The sequence below is a fragment of the Diaphorina citri genome, unplaced genomic scaffold, assembly GCF_000475195.1.
Source record: "Diaphorina citri unplaced genomic scaffold, Diaci psyllid genome assembly version 1.1 scaffold2225, whole genome shotgun sequence".
NCBI classification, from domain to species: domain Eukaryota; kingdom Metazoa; phylum Arthropoda; class Insecta; order Hemiptera; family Psyllidae; genus Diaphorina; species Diaphorina citri.
This window is the reverse complement of record NW_007379650.1, coordinates 59,841-71,384: the sequence shown is the minus strand read 5'-3', so window position 1 is coordinate 71,384 and position 11,544 is coordinate 59,841. Positions and strand designations below refer to the sequence as shown.

The 11,544-nt window shown below is 40.2% G+C and overlaps 2 protein-coding genes across 2 annotated transcripts in view; both read left to right on the top strand.

The window, feature by feature from the left end:
* The first annotated feature begins 1,369 nt into the window (after positions 1 to 1,369).
* Positions 1,370 to 8,383, top strand: LOC103518520. The gene is made up of 4 exons (XM_008483594.2): positions 1,370 to 1,381; positions 2,862 to 3,091; positions 4,969 to 5,201; positions 7,232 to 8,383. The coding sequence occupies exons 1-4, from the start codon at positions 1,370 to 1,372 to the stop codon at positions 7,438 to 7,440; spliced, it is 684 nt and encodes a 227-aa protein (XP_008481816.1). The 3' UTR covers positions 7,441 to 8,383.
* Positions 8,384 to 9,668: 1,285 nt separating this feature from the next.
* LOC103518519 (pre-mRNA-splicing factor Slu7) overlaps positions 9,669 to 11,544 on the top strand; it is a 22,319-nt gene continuing 20,443 nt past the window's right edge. The window contains exon 1 of the mRNA XM_026830284.1: positions 9,669 to 9,952. Within this exon, the coding sequence (XP_026686085.1) occupies positions 9,824 to 9,952 (129 nt within the window). The 5' untranslated portion in view covers positions 9,669 to 9,823. The remainder of the gene's footprint in view (positions 9,953 to 11,544) is intronic.

The following is an 11,544-nucleotide window of genomic DNA, read 5'->3' as shown; positions in this document are numbered from 1 at the left end:
AATGGTGACGGGGGGGGGGGAGAAAGTAAAATGCCGACTTAGGAAACCCAGACAAAAAAAAAGATAATACAAAAATAATTACGATGAAATGTGATTTTTTTTCTTTTTCTTTCCCCCCTCTTCCCATAACATACTTATAATCCCTTCTCACATTCGGGTTTCTCTGCTCAGGCATATGATCTAGGGACACAGGGAGGTAATGGGTTAAAAGCGGTTCAGTTAAGCGTGTACAGTGTACACGTGTTAGATCTAGTTAGGCACTAAAATATTGAATAAATAATAATATCTATTAATAATTGTAATAATAATAATAATAACAACTAATAATACTGATAATAATATTATCTAATAATAATTGAATATTAAATAATAATATGAAATCAGCTAAAGGGGTAATATACCTACCGTGTGTCTAGTGATAAGCAGATAGGTAGGAAAGTAGGTACTTATACGAGTATTAGGGAGGTAGGAGGTACTGAAGGGAGGAAGGTAGGTAGGTATTGTAGGGAGGGAGATAGGTAGGTACCTATACATCGTTAATTTCTACTTATTAAAGAGGTAAAACAGGAATTTCCCGCAATAATGATTATGGAAAAATGGAGAGAGGGAAAAACGTGGTAAAATTCAATAATAGGATACCTAATACCTAGGTAAATTATAATTAAATATTAACTCAGGAGTGTTAACCACACAGTTTAGGGCAAGTAACCTAGTCAACTTTCAACTAATTGCAAATTGGAGGTAGTAATAAATTTATAGCATCGGCATTTAACAGTCAAGAAAAAATATACCTACTCTCGATCAAAAACGCCTGAAAAAAAAAAAAAATTAGTTACCTAAATTTTAGATACCCTTTGTAAATACATAACTCTAAAAAAAAGCATTCCATTGAAAAAATCTCTCATTTGAATTTTTCTCAAGATATCAAGGTACTTACAAACAAAATAAAACCTCCCATTTTCCAATTTACATAATTTTAATTTTAGATCCCTATCAAGTTTTTTCTGTAGGTGCCTTTTGCTGTTGACTTTAATATGTTGTGAAAGCATTGTTAAAATACACGTAGGTAGATAGACTTGGTTTCCAAAAGTCACAATAGGTATTGTGTATTGTATCAGTTTACCTTCATCTTACTAATCGATAACTTACCTGATATCTATCTATTGAAGAAAATATTCGTGTACGAGTACTTACCTATTTATGTACCTACACGTACCTAATCTGTAAAAAAAAAAAAGAAAAAAGAAGAAAAAAATCCCAAGCAGATTTTTCTAAAATAAAGGTACAACCCATTTTCGTATTTCGGGCTTCGTTTGCAACATACATCAGTAGCCCCCCCATCCTATGAAACATTCATTGATATGCCGCCATGGCAAGAGCCGCCAGTACGCCCCCCATTCTATGAAACATATTACATTCATGAATGCACAGCAATGTAGGGAGAAAATGGTGGCAAATGGAGGGGGGATGGATTGGAAAGGGTAAGGGAGGGGAAGAATTAAAGGTGTAGGGGAGGGGGTTAACGGAGGGAGGGAAAATGGTACTTTAAAGGAGGGAGCCTTTAAATTTGTTTTTGGTGGAATTTTTTTCCGCCAAAAGACAAGAGAGGAATACTTTGGGAATGAAATTTTGTAAAACAAGGTACCACCTATACGTAGGTAGGTACTCGGACTCGGTACTCGTATGGGTAATGTAAAAATAATATCTGGTGAATACATGTACCTAATGTAATATGTTGTATATGTATATCCTTATCGACGTGGTAACGCGCTTGCTTTCCATGCAGAAAGTCTCATCTTTGGAAAAATCCTCGAAAGTTGGTGGTTCGATTCCAAGTCAGGTAGCATAAAATGTATCGTAGTGAAATGGGGTTTATAATAGTGAACGACATCTACTCGTAATCTGTGACAAGCACTGAATAGGGTTTCCAAAAGTCACAATAGGTATTGTATCAGTTTGCCTTACTAATCGATAACTTACCTAATATCTATACCTATTGAAGAAAATATTCGTGTACGAGTGCTTACCTATTTATGTACCTACACGTACCTAATCTGTAAAAAAAAGAAGAAAAAAAATCCTAAGCAGATTTTTCTAAAATAAAGGTACAACCCATTTTCGTATTTCGGGCTTCGTTTGCAACATACACGGGGGATTCTAACGCGAGCTAAATTTATGGGTACAACTTTGAACTTTTTCATATCTGCACAATAAAGTATTTAACTTTAAGGTTTTCTCGCTCCTTTAAATTTGTTTTTGGTGGAATTTTTTTCCGCCAAAAGACAAGAGAGGAATACTTTGGGAATGAAATTTTGTAAAACAAGGTACCTACCACCTATACGTAGGTAGGTACTCGGTACTCGTATGGGTAATGTAAAAATAATATCTGGTGAATACCTTACAATCATGTACCTAATGTAATAATTATGTTGTATATGTATATCCTTATCGACGTGGTAACGCGCTTGCTTGCCATGCAGAAAGTCTCATCTTTGGAAAAATCCTCGAAAGTTGGTGGTTCGATTCCAAGTCAGGTAGATAAAACAAGGTAGGTACTCGGTACTCGTATGGGTAATGTAAAAAATAATAATATTAATATAAATAAAAATAAAAAAAAATAATACCTGGTGAATACATGTACCTAATGTAATATGTTGTATATGTAGGTATATCCTTATCGACGTGGTAACGCGCTTGCTTGCCATGCAGAGTTGCAGACAGTCTCATCTTTGGAAAAATCCTCGAAAGTTAGTGGTTCGATTCCAAGTCAGGTAGCATAAAACGTATCGTAGTGAAATGGGGTTTATAATAGTGAACGACATCTTCTCGTAAAATCTGTGACAAGCACTGAATAGGCGCAGTTAACACAATTAAAAGTCCTTCTTCTTTTCTTCTGTTTTCAGCTACGAGAGTACGAATTAAACGAGATCTTCCACCACTCTGAGGACGACAAGAAATACGACGTGGTCGCCATAGAAGACCACTTGAGTCAGCACAATAATATACCCGTGCTGAATAACAATGATATAGGCGAGGAAATAGAGCAGCAACGACACGAGGTGGAGCTACAGATGCTGAATCAACCACCCAGGTAAGTGACTATTCATAATAAATCAACTTGAGTCAGCACAATAATATACCCGTGCTGAATAACAATGATATAGGCGAGGAAATAGACACGAGGTGGAGCTACAGATGCTGAATCAACCAACCAGGTAAGTGACTATTCATAATAAATCAACTTGAGTCGGCACAATAATATTCCCGTGCTGAATAACAATGATATAGGCGAGGAAATAGACACGAGGTGGAGCTACAGATGCTGAATCAATCACCCAGGTAAGTGAGTATTCATAATAAATCAACTTGAGTCAGCACCACATCCATGCTCAACGTTGCTTAACTTTTGTGATTCTCCTGTTCATTTAAAGTTGCTGATCCCTGATAGGTACGAGAATTACGATTCCGCCACTGATTGAAACCAAGTGGTGTGGAGGAGGCCATGAGTGTGACACGAACAAGACCAAGAGTAAACCAGAGTGGTAGGGACCCAACCCGCGCCCCAACGAGAAGCGTCGACACTGGGATGAAACACATCAGGCCCCCGTGAAGTGCAAAATTTAGGGGTATTTTTCGCCTGAATCCTGTGAATCTATCGAATCCGGATTCATTTTGAATAAAAAATAGATTGTAAAAATATCTCTTTGTAACAAAATTTCAAGGGAATTCAAAGGATCCAAACTCTTGAATCTTTAGCATCCGGATTGCGATGGATTCAGTACAAAAATACCCTTTTTGTAAAGTTGCTATCAGGAATGCGGCCCTGTTGTACAAAATCTTTTAATGAAAAATGTCTTTGGGAATTTCGGTATTTATTTTTATATTCAAACTCCGGGACCGGGACTCAAACCATAGCTCCAGGACACACGTGAGACCAAAGTTGATTCAACTAAGTTAATCTCCAAGTGTGGCTTCAGCCATAAATCGAACCGACTTTGCTTGATCTGGAATTATAGACTACAAAATTTGAGGTTCTCCGTTTTCCTCTAAAGGCTCTTTATCCGAGCACCTGAGAGTAGTCTAGGACGCGTTTCGTTCTTATTTGAAGTCATCAGCTAGACAACTAGACATAGCTCTGCAGGTGCTGGCTAAGAATTTGGAACTGATATTTAATTAAGGAGCAGTGCTCCGCCCCGCCAAGTCAAGAAAGTTTGACCGCTTATTTATACTTGTGAGGCGCGAGAAAGTCGGAAACCCAGAAACTGTGAGTAATGTAGTGGTCAAGGTTTCGGCTTTTAACAGTGATAGGCCGCCACATCTCCAATAAAATTACTCACTAGTAGATAAAAGAGTGTCTTTACGAAACCGATCCTACACACGTGCGAAGCGAATGAACGAATTTTCGGAGTCCACCCCACAATAAAGAAGCACAAATTATTTTCGAGGGGGGACCCTGCCCCTTCCTAATAACTAGCCTACTAGATCACCCATTTTTGAAACCCCAAAAGGCCAAAAGTATTCTCCTTCACCGGTTCCTTAGGCAATGGTTCATCATCATCCTCTGTAACAGGGGCGACTGGAGGGGGAGCATTGGCAAAACCGAATGAAGATGGAGGGAACTGTAACTGCCAAGAAGGTCTTATCGTTCCGAAATCGAAGAGAGAAGAAAGATAAGATAAGAGAAAGTCAGCCGTTCCGAGGACGAACCTTATCCGTGTTGGATAAAATCCGCCCCGGCAGGAATCGAACCCGCGGCCTAGCGCTTACAAGACAGACGCGCTACTTCTAAGCTAGGCTGGCGATTTTCTTCTTCTTTTCCCCCCCTCGCCTTTTCCCGTGTACAGGCCCGTGGCCCGTGGGTCGGCGTGTTTCGTCAGCCTCTCAATCTAGGCCAAGCTAGCAGCGATAATGATTTTGATAGCTTTGAAAAACTAATATTAACCCATGTGTGTTCTCTTGGTCACTCAGGGTCCTCATCACAACTCAATCCGTGGGCCCCACAGTGGAAACCAGTCATGTCCTGGCCCCAGGGGTCATCAGGAAAGGCAGCAAAGATGCCCTGCTCAACAGTATTGTCGAAACGTATCATAAGAACGAGGAGTCTGCCCAACACGGCAACACTGTAAGCAGTGACGTCAATACCATCAATCAGATGTTCAAATACACCAACAGTCGCGCCAAGAAACATCCGAAGAAAATCAGTAAGTAAAAAATCTAAATCTGAATGATGAAAATTAAGGAACGCGGTAGCGCTCCGCCCCGCCAAGTCAAGAAAGTTTGACCGCGCTACTAGAGATATTATACGCGACAGGTCAAAGTTAGTAGGTATAACTAAGTAAATACAAAATTCAGTGAGTATAACTAACTACATATCTATTATCTAGGTATAGACTTGAGATGAACATGGTCTTGGACGGAGAGTAAACACGTCCCGAACTGTAACTGCTAAAGTCTGATCTTCCCAATATCGAAGAGAGAAGTAGAACAGCATAGGAGAAAGCCATCCGTTCCGCGAATACGAAATCGAAGAGAGAAGGAAGACAGGATAGGAGAAAGCCAGCCGTTCCGAGAACGAACATTATCCCATCATGATAAAATCCGCCCCGGCCGGGAATCGAACCCGCGGCCTAGCGCTTTCAAGCCCAATATCGAAGAGAAAAGTAGAACAGCATAGGAGAAAGCCATCCGTTCCGGAAAAAAACCTGATCTATTTAGAGTAAATTTTGCCCTGGGCAGACATTGAACCCGCGACCTAGCGCTTACAAGACAGGCGCGCTACCCTCCAAGCTAACTAGGCTGGCAAATTCTTCTCTCTAATCTAGGATAGTATGCCTATTCTGTATCTGGATGTAGGTATAGGTACCCAGGTTGGAATACATAGAATTGCAGGTTCAGGCGTAGGATAGGTATGTATGTAGGCACTGTGTTTTGCGGTCGGGAAATTATTGAGAGGACCAGTGTGTATGGTGTGTTACATACCAACATACCATGTTGTAACGAACATTAACCGATATCAATTAATTACTTTAGTATCCTCAACACATCCCGGGTGCAAGCCTTTGATAGGTGGCTCAAGTATGAGGTTGTGGATATACATATACAGAGCTAGGTTAGCTGGGCTATGCTAGGCTTGAAAAATAGAAAAAAGAAAGAACTCAATATTTTCCGTAATGCTTAAGTATTTTAATATTTTTTCTATGTTTCAAGCCTAGTCTATTCCTATGTATAACAACTAACTACAACCTGAGATTACCTATTCTATTGAACAAAGTGAGTTTTGAGTTTGTTGGGTTTTATGAGGGTTCAAATAGAATCCCGACATAGACGGGCCAGCTTAGCAGTCCGTTCACACTGTACGATTTTTTTCTTCAGTAGGCCCCCCATCCTATGAAACATTCATTGATATGCCGCCATGGCAAGAGCCGCCAGTACGCCCCCCATTCTATGAAACATATTAGATTCATGAATGCACAGCAATGTAGGGAGAACATGGTGGCAAATGGAGGGGGGATGGATTGGAAAGGGTAAGGGAGGGGAAGAATTGAAAGTGTAGGGGAGGGGGTTAACGGAGGGAGGGAAATGGTACTTTAAAGGAGGGAGAGGAAATGGCAATAGAGAGAGAGAAGGGTAATACTAAAGGAGGGAAAATATTGTAAGGGAGGGTGGTAGGAGGTCAGAATGAAACCCGGAAATCAATTACCCCCATCTCCCATATCTTGGGAAAAGCTGTCGGAGTTTTCAGTGGTGTGGTTTTCAATTCAGATGTGGAAATAGATTAATCTAGAATTATTTATTCATAATCAAATAATAAAAAAAATATATATAGGTATATATTTATTTGTCTGTTGGTGGATTTCATCAATGACTTAATGAGAGATTTCAGTAATGGGAGAAATTTCAATCATTTGTAATAATCCAAAATGGAGTTTTCAACGATAAAAACTCCTTTTTGATCATTGAAAATTCTCCCATTAGTGAAATCTCTCATTAAGTCTTTGGTTTCAGCATGTTTGTTTATTTATTTGTTTGTTTGTTTGTTTTAAACATATTAACTCTGAATCATGTGGATTATTAAAAACTCCTTTTTGATCATTGAAAATTCTCCCATTAGTGAAATCTCTCATTAAGTCTTTGGTTTCAGCATGTTTGTTTGTTTGTTTTAAACATATTAACTCTGAATCATATAAATCATATTCTCTATCTGACTTGTGATCTCTCCTTTGTTTCTCAGAGGCCCCGCGGGACTGCAAGGTGAGTGAGTGGGGACCCTGGAGTACATGCAGCGCTTCCTGCGGGATTGGGGAAGTAACTAGACGTCGCACAATACTCAAACATCCACGCCGTGGTGGTGCATCGTGTCCGCCACTGATTGAAACCAAGTGGTGTGGAGGAGGCCATGAGTGTGACACGAACAAGACCAAGAGTAAACCAGAGTGGTAGGGACCCGACCCGCGCCCCAACGAGAAGCGTCGACACTGGGATGAAACACATCAGGCCCCCGTGGCAAAATTTAGGGGTATTTTTCGCCTGAATCCTGTGAATCCATCGAATCCGGATTCATTTTGAATAAAAAATAGATTGTAAAAATATCTCTTTGTAAGAAAATTTCAAGGGAATTCAAAGGATCCAAACTCTTGAATCTTTAGAATCCGGATTGCGATGGATTCAGTACAAAAATACCCTTTTTGTAAAGTTGCTTTCAGGAATGCGGCCCTGTTGTACAAAATCTTTTAATGAAAAATGTCTTTGGGAATTTCGGTATTTATTTTTATATTCGAACTCCGGGACCGGGACTCAAACCATAGCTCCAGGACACACGTGAGACCAAAGTTGATTCAACTAAGTTAATCTCCAAGTGTGGCCTCAGCCATAAATCGAACCGACTTTGCTTGATTTGGGATTATAGACTACACAATTTGAGGTTCTCCGTTTTCCTCTAAAGGCTCTTTATCCGAGCACCTGAGAGTAGTCTAGGACGCGTTTCGTTCTTATTTGAAGTCATCAGCTAGACAACTAGACATAGCTCTGCAGGTGCTGGCTAAGAATTTGGAACTGATATTTAATTAAGGAGCAGCGCTCCGCCCCGCCAAGTCAAGAAAGTTTGACCGCTTATTTATACTTGTGAGGCGCGAGAAAGTCGGAAACCGAGAAACTGTGAATAATGTAGTGGTCAAGGTTTCGGCTTTTAACAGCGATAGGCCGCCACAACTCCAATTACTGACTAGTAGATAAAAGGGTGTCTTTACGAAACCGATCCTACACACGTGCGAAGCGAATGAACGAATTTTCAGAGTTCACCCCACAATAAAGAAGCACATTTTTTTTCCGAGGGGGGGACCCTGCCCCCTCCTCAATACGGCCCTGCCTCCTAATATACCTAGCCTACTAGATCACCCATTTTTGAAACCCCAAAAGTACCTATTCCCAAAAAAACACAAGTATCCAATAATAATAAAAACGGTAAGAATAATGAATAAGTAGACACAATATAAATAAACAACAATACTTATACTGCTCAAATAGGAGTAAAAAGTACCTTGAACACAGCAGTAGGCTACTATTATTGTGATCAAATTCTTAAATTAACATAGAGATATAGAGAATAAATTCCATACCTCGGCCACTTATCGTGAGTTTCATCCGATATGTTTCCGAATGTCCTGTAGGTAATGTAATGGAGCAGTTGCAAATGGGTAAAAATTATAAATAAATGGTCGATTCCTATGTAAAAAGTTGGGAAAAATCCAAATCTGAGGTTAAAACTCCGAAAAAATAACAGTTGCAAATGGGTAAAAATTATAAATAAATGGTCGATTCCTATGTAAAAAGTTGGGAAAAATCCAAATCTGAGGTTGAAACTCCGAAAAAATAACTGTAAAAGGTCGAAAATTCAATTTTTATTTTCCGTTATAATGAAAGAGTTCAAAGATGTGTGACGTCAGACTTTACGCAGTTGTTTTTTTCGTCCGATAGGTAGCACCAGTATTCAATTTTTATTTTCCGTTCTAATGAAAGAGTTCAAAGATGTGTGACGTCAGACTTTACGCAGTTGTTTTTTTCGTCCACTAGGTAGCACCAGTATCAAGCACGCTTGCGGAGGAGCAGAAAGAAATGCGCAGAAACGTATGCGCACAAACACATTAATGTGTTGCCTGCGAAGGAGCTTTGCTCGGGACATTTGATGTGACGTCATCGCCTACAGGAGCGTATGCCGTGACGTCAAAGTTCACGATTTACCGGTATTTTTTTAATCGATTTATCTCGGGATCTAGAAGTCGTGGAAGAAAAAAATTCCGTTGGTCCTCATTTTTCCTGCTCTATGACTTTGAAACATCACCCAAGTAAGCGCAACTCATCTATTTAAATGAGAGTATTCCCACTTCACACGACACGATTTTTTTCCCCGAACGACAAGTGGGAAGCCTTTATTAATTAAATACGGCTCGTGTTAAAATGGCCTTATCCTTGAAATACCTATAGTTCGAGTTCAGATCAGCCTTATCCTTGAAACTTCTCCAAACACTTCAACAACTTCTCAGCATCCTCCTGCGTCTTGACTCGTATTAGACAAGGTACTGGTGCTGCTGCCTTGTCTACAGTAGGGTGCGGAACAGTCACTAGGATGAGGTTATTCTTCTCCCCAGTACTGTTTTTTTTTTTTCATTTTGTTGTGAAATTTTAAAATTTTCATTATATTATTATTAGTAGGATAGTAGGTGCCTTTTAATTAAGCGAAAAGTTCAAATCAATAAATCCGAAAGACTGCTGTGCTAATGAACAAGCTGTAGGTCATCTCCGGATTTTTGAATCCACTCTCAGAAGAATGGCTTCGACAAGTACCAATGTTCCGGTATCAGAGATCCTTAGAACTAAGGCCAGTGAAGATGATGAACCCAAGAAAAAATCAAGAGAAGACTGGAGGAAGGCCAAAGAACTTGAAGAAGCTCGAAAGGTAAAAGAATCAAGTATGATGGAAGATTTTTTATGTTATCACAAGCTTATAGTATATGATGTGGTTTGGTGAGCCTCAGAAAATTAAGTTGAAAAACCAAGCAGTAGGTAGGCAGGGCCGTATTAAGCTCATTTGGTGCCCTGTTCAAAAATTGAAATGTCGCCCCCTCCTCCTACAAAGGGTCTACTTCATACCTAGAACCTAGATGGTGGAAAAGGTTGTTAGAGGCATCAAAGGACAGCAGATGGCAACAAAGAACACTGGGGGGAGGGGGGGCAAAGGGCACCAGATAGCCAAATAGGGGCACCAGTGAGTGGAAAAGGGTGCCAGAGGGGTGGCAAAGGGCACTAGAGGTCCAAAAACTGGCAATGAGGGGGTGGTAAATGGCGACAGAAGTTGGCAAAGGGCGCCAGCAAAGTTTGAAGCATGGTTCTCGAGATAGAGCGATCAGTGTGTGAACTATGAAATGTGAAATGTGAATGAGTGAATGGATCTTGTTCTTATAATATAAGATAATATAAGATTTATTTGTCTGTTGGTGGATTTCATCAATGACTTAATGAGAAATTTCAGTAATGGGAGAAATTTTAATCATTTGTAATAATCCAAAATGGAGTTTTCAACGATACAAAAAGGAACTTTTAGTTATCCAAAAAGGAGGAGTTATTAAAAACTCCTTTTTGATCATTGAAAATTCTCCCATTAGTGAAATCTCTTATTGAGTCTTTGGTTTCACCATGTTTGTTTATTTATTTGTTTGTTTGTTTGTTTGTTTTAAACATATCAACTCTGAATCATATAAATCATATTCTCTATCTAACTTGTGATCTCTCCTTTGTTTCTCAGAGGCCCCGCGGGACTGCAAGGTGAGTGAGTGGGGACCCTGGAGTACATGCAGCGCTTCCTGCGGGATTGGGGAAGTAACTAGACGTCGCACAATACTCAAACATCCACGCCGTGGTGGTGCATCGTGTCCGCCACTGATTGAAACCAAGTGGTGTGGAGGAGGCCATGAGTGTGACACGAACAAGACCAAGAGTAAACCAGAGTGGTAGGGACCCAACCCGCGCCCCAACGAGAAGCGTCGACACTGGGATGAAACACATCAGGCCCCCGTGGTAAATATTAAGTCTAGTTCGTTTCAGCCCAAGCTAAATACCCAGAGACTTCGGTGTGAACCTTAATTGAATCTCAAACTTAGTTGAAACCAGAGGTCGCACCGACAGCGACCCGGGGATCGACTTACCAACCTCAGGGCCAGGGCTCAAACTTATATTTCTCTACGTTACTGGCCTTTAAGGGTTTACCTGTACAAAGTAACTTTTCTCAAACATGCTTGCGTCCGCGCTACACGCGACTATCTTTGAATGTTTCTCCCCCCCCCACTAACACACACACAATGACTTAGGGTAGCCGTCCCCACGGCACCTACGATTTCTAAGTTCTAAAACCTAAGGAAACTTAAGGGAACTCCTTCACAAACAATGTTTCTCTATCTAATAATGTTAGTATAAAAACATAAAGTTTTAACTTAGCCTAAGCTATCTAAGGATGTCCTACAGTCCGCTTTTATGGGGAATTTAAAACGTGAA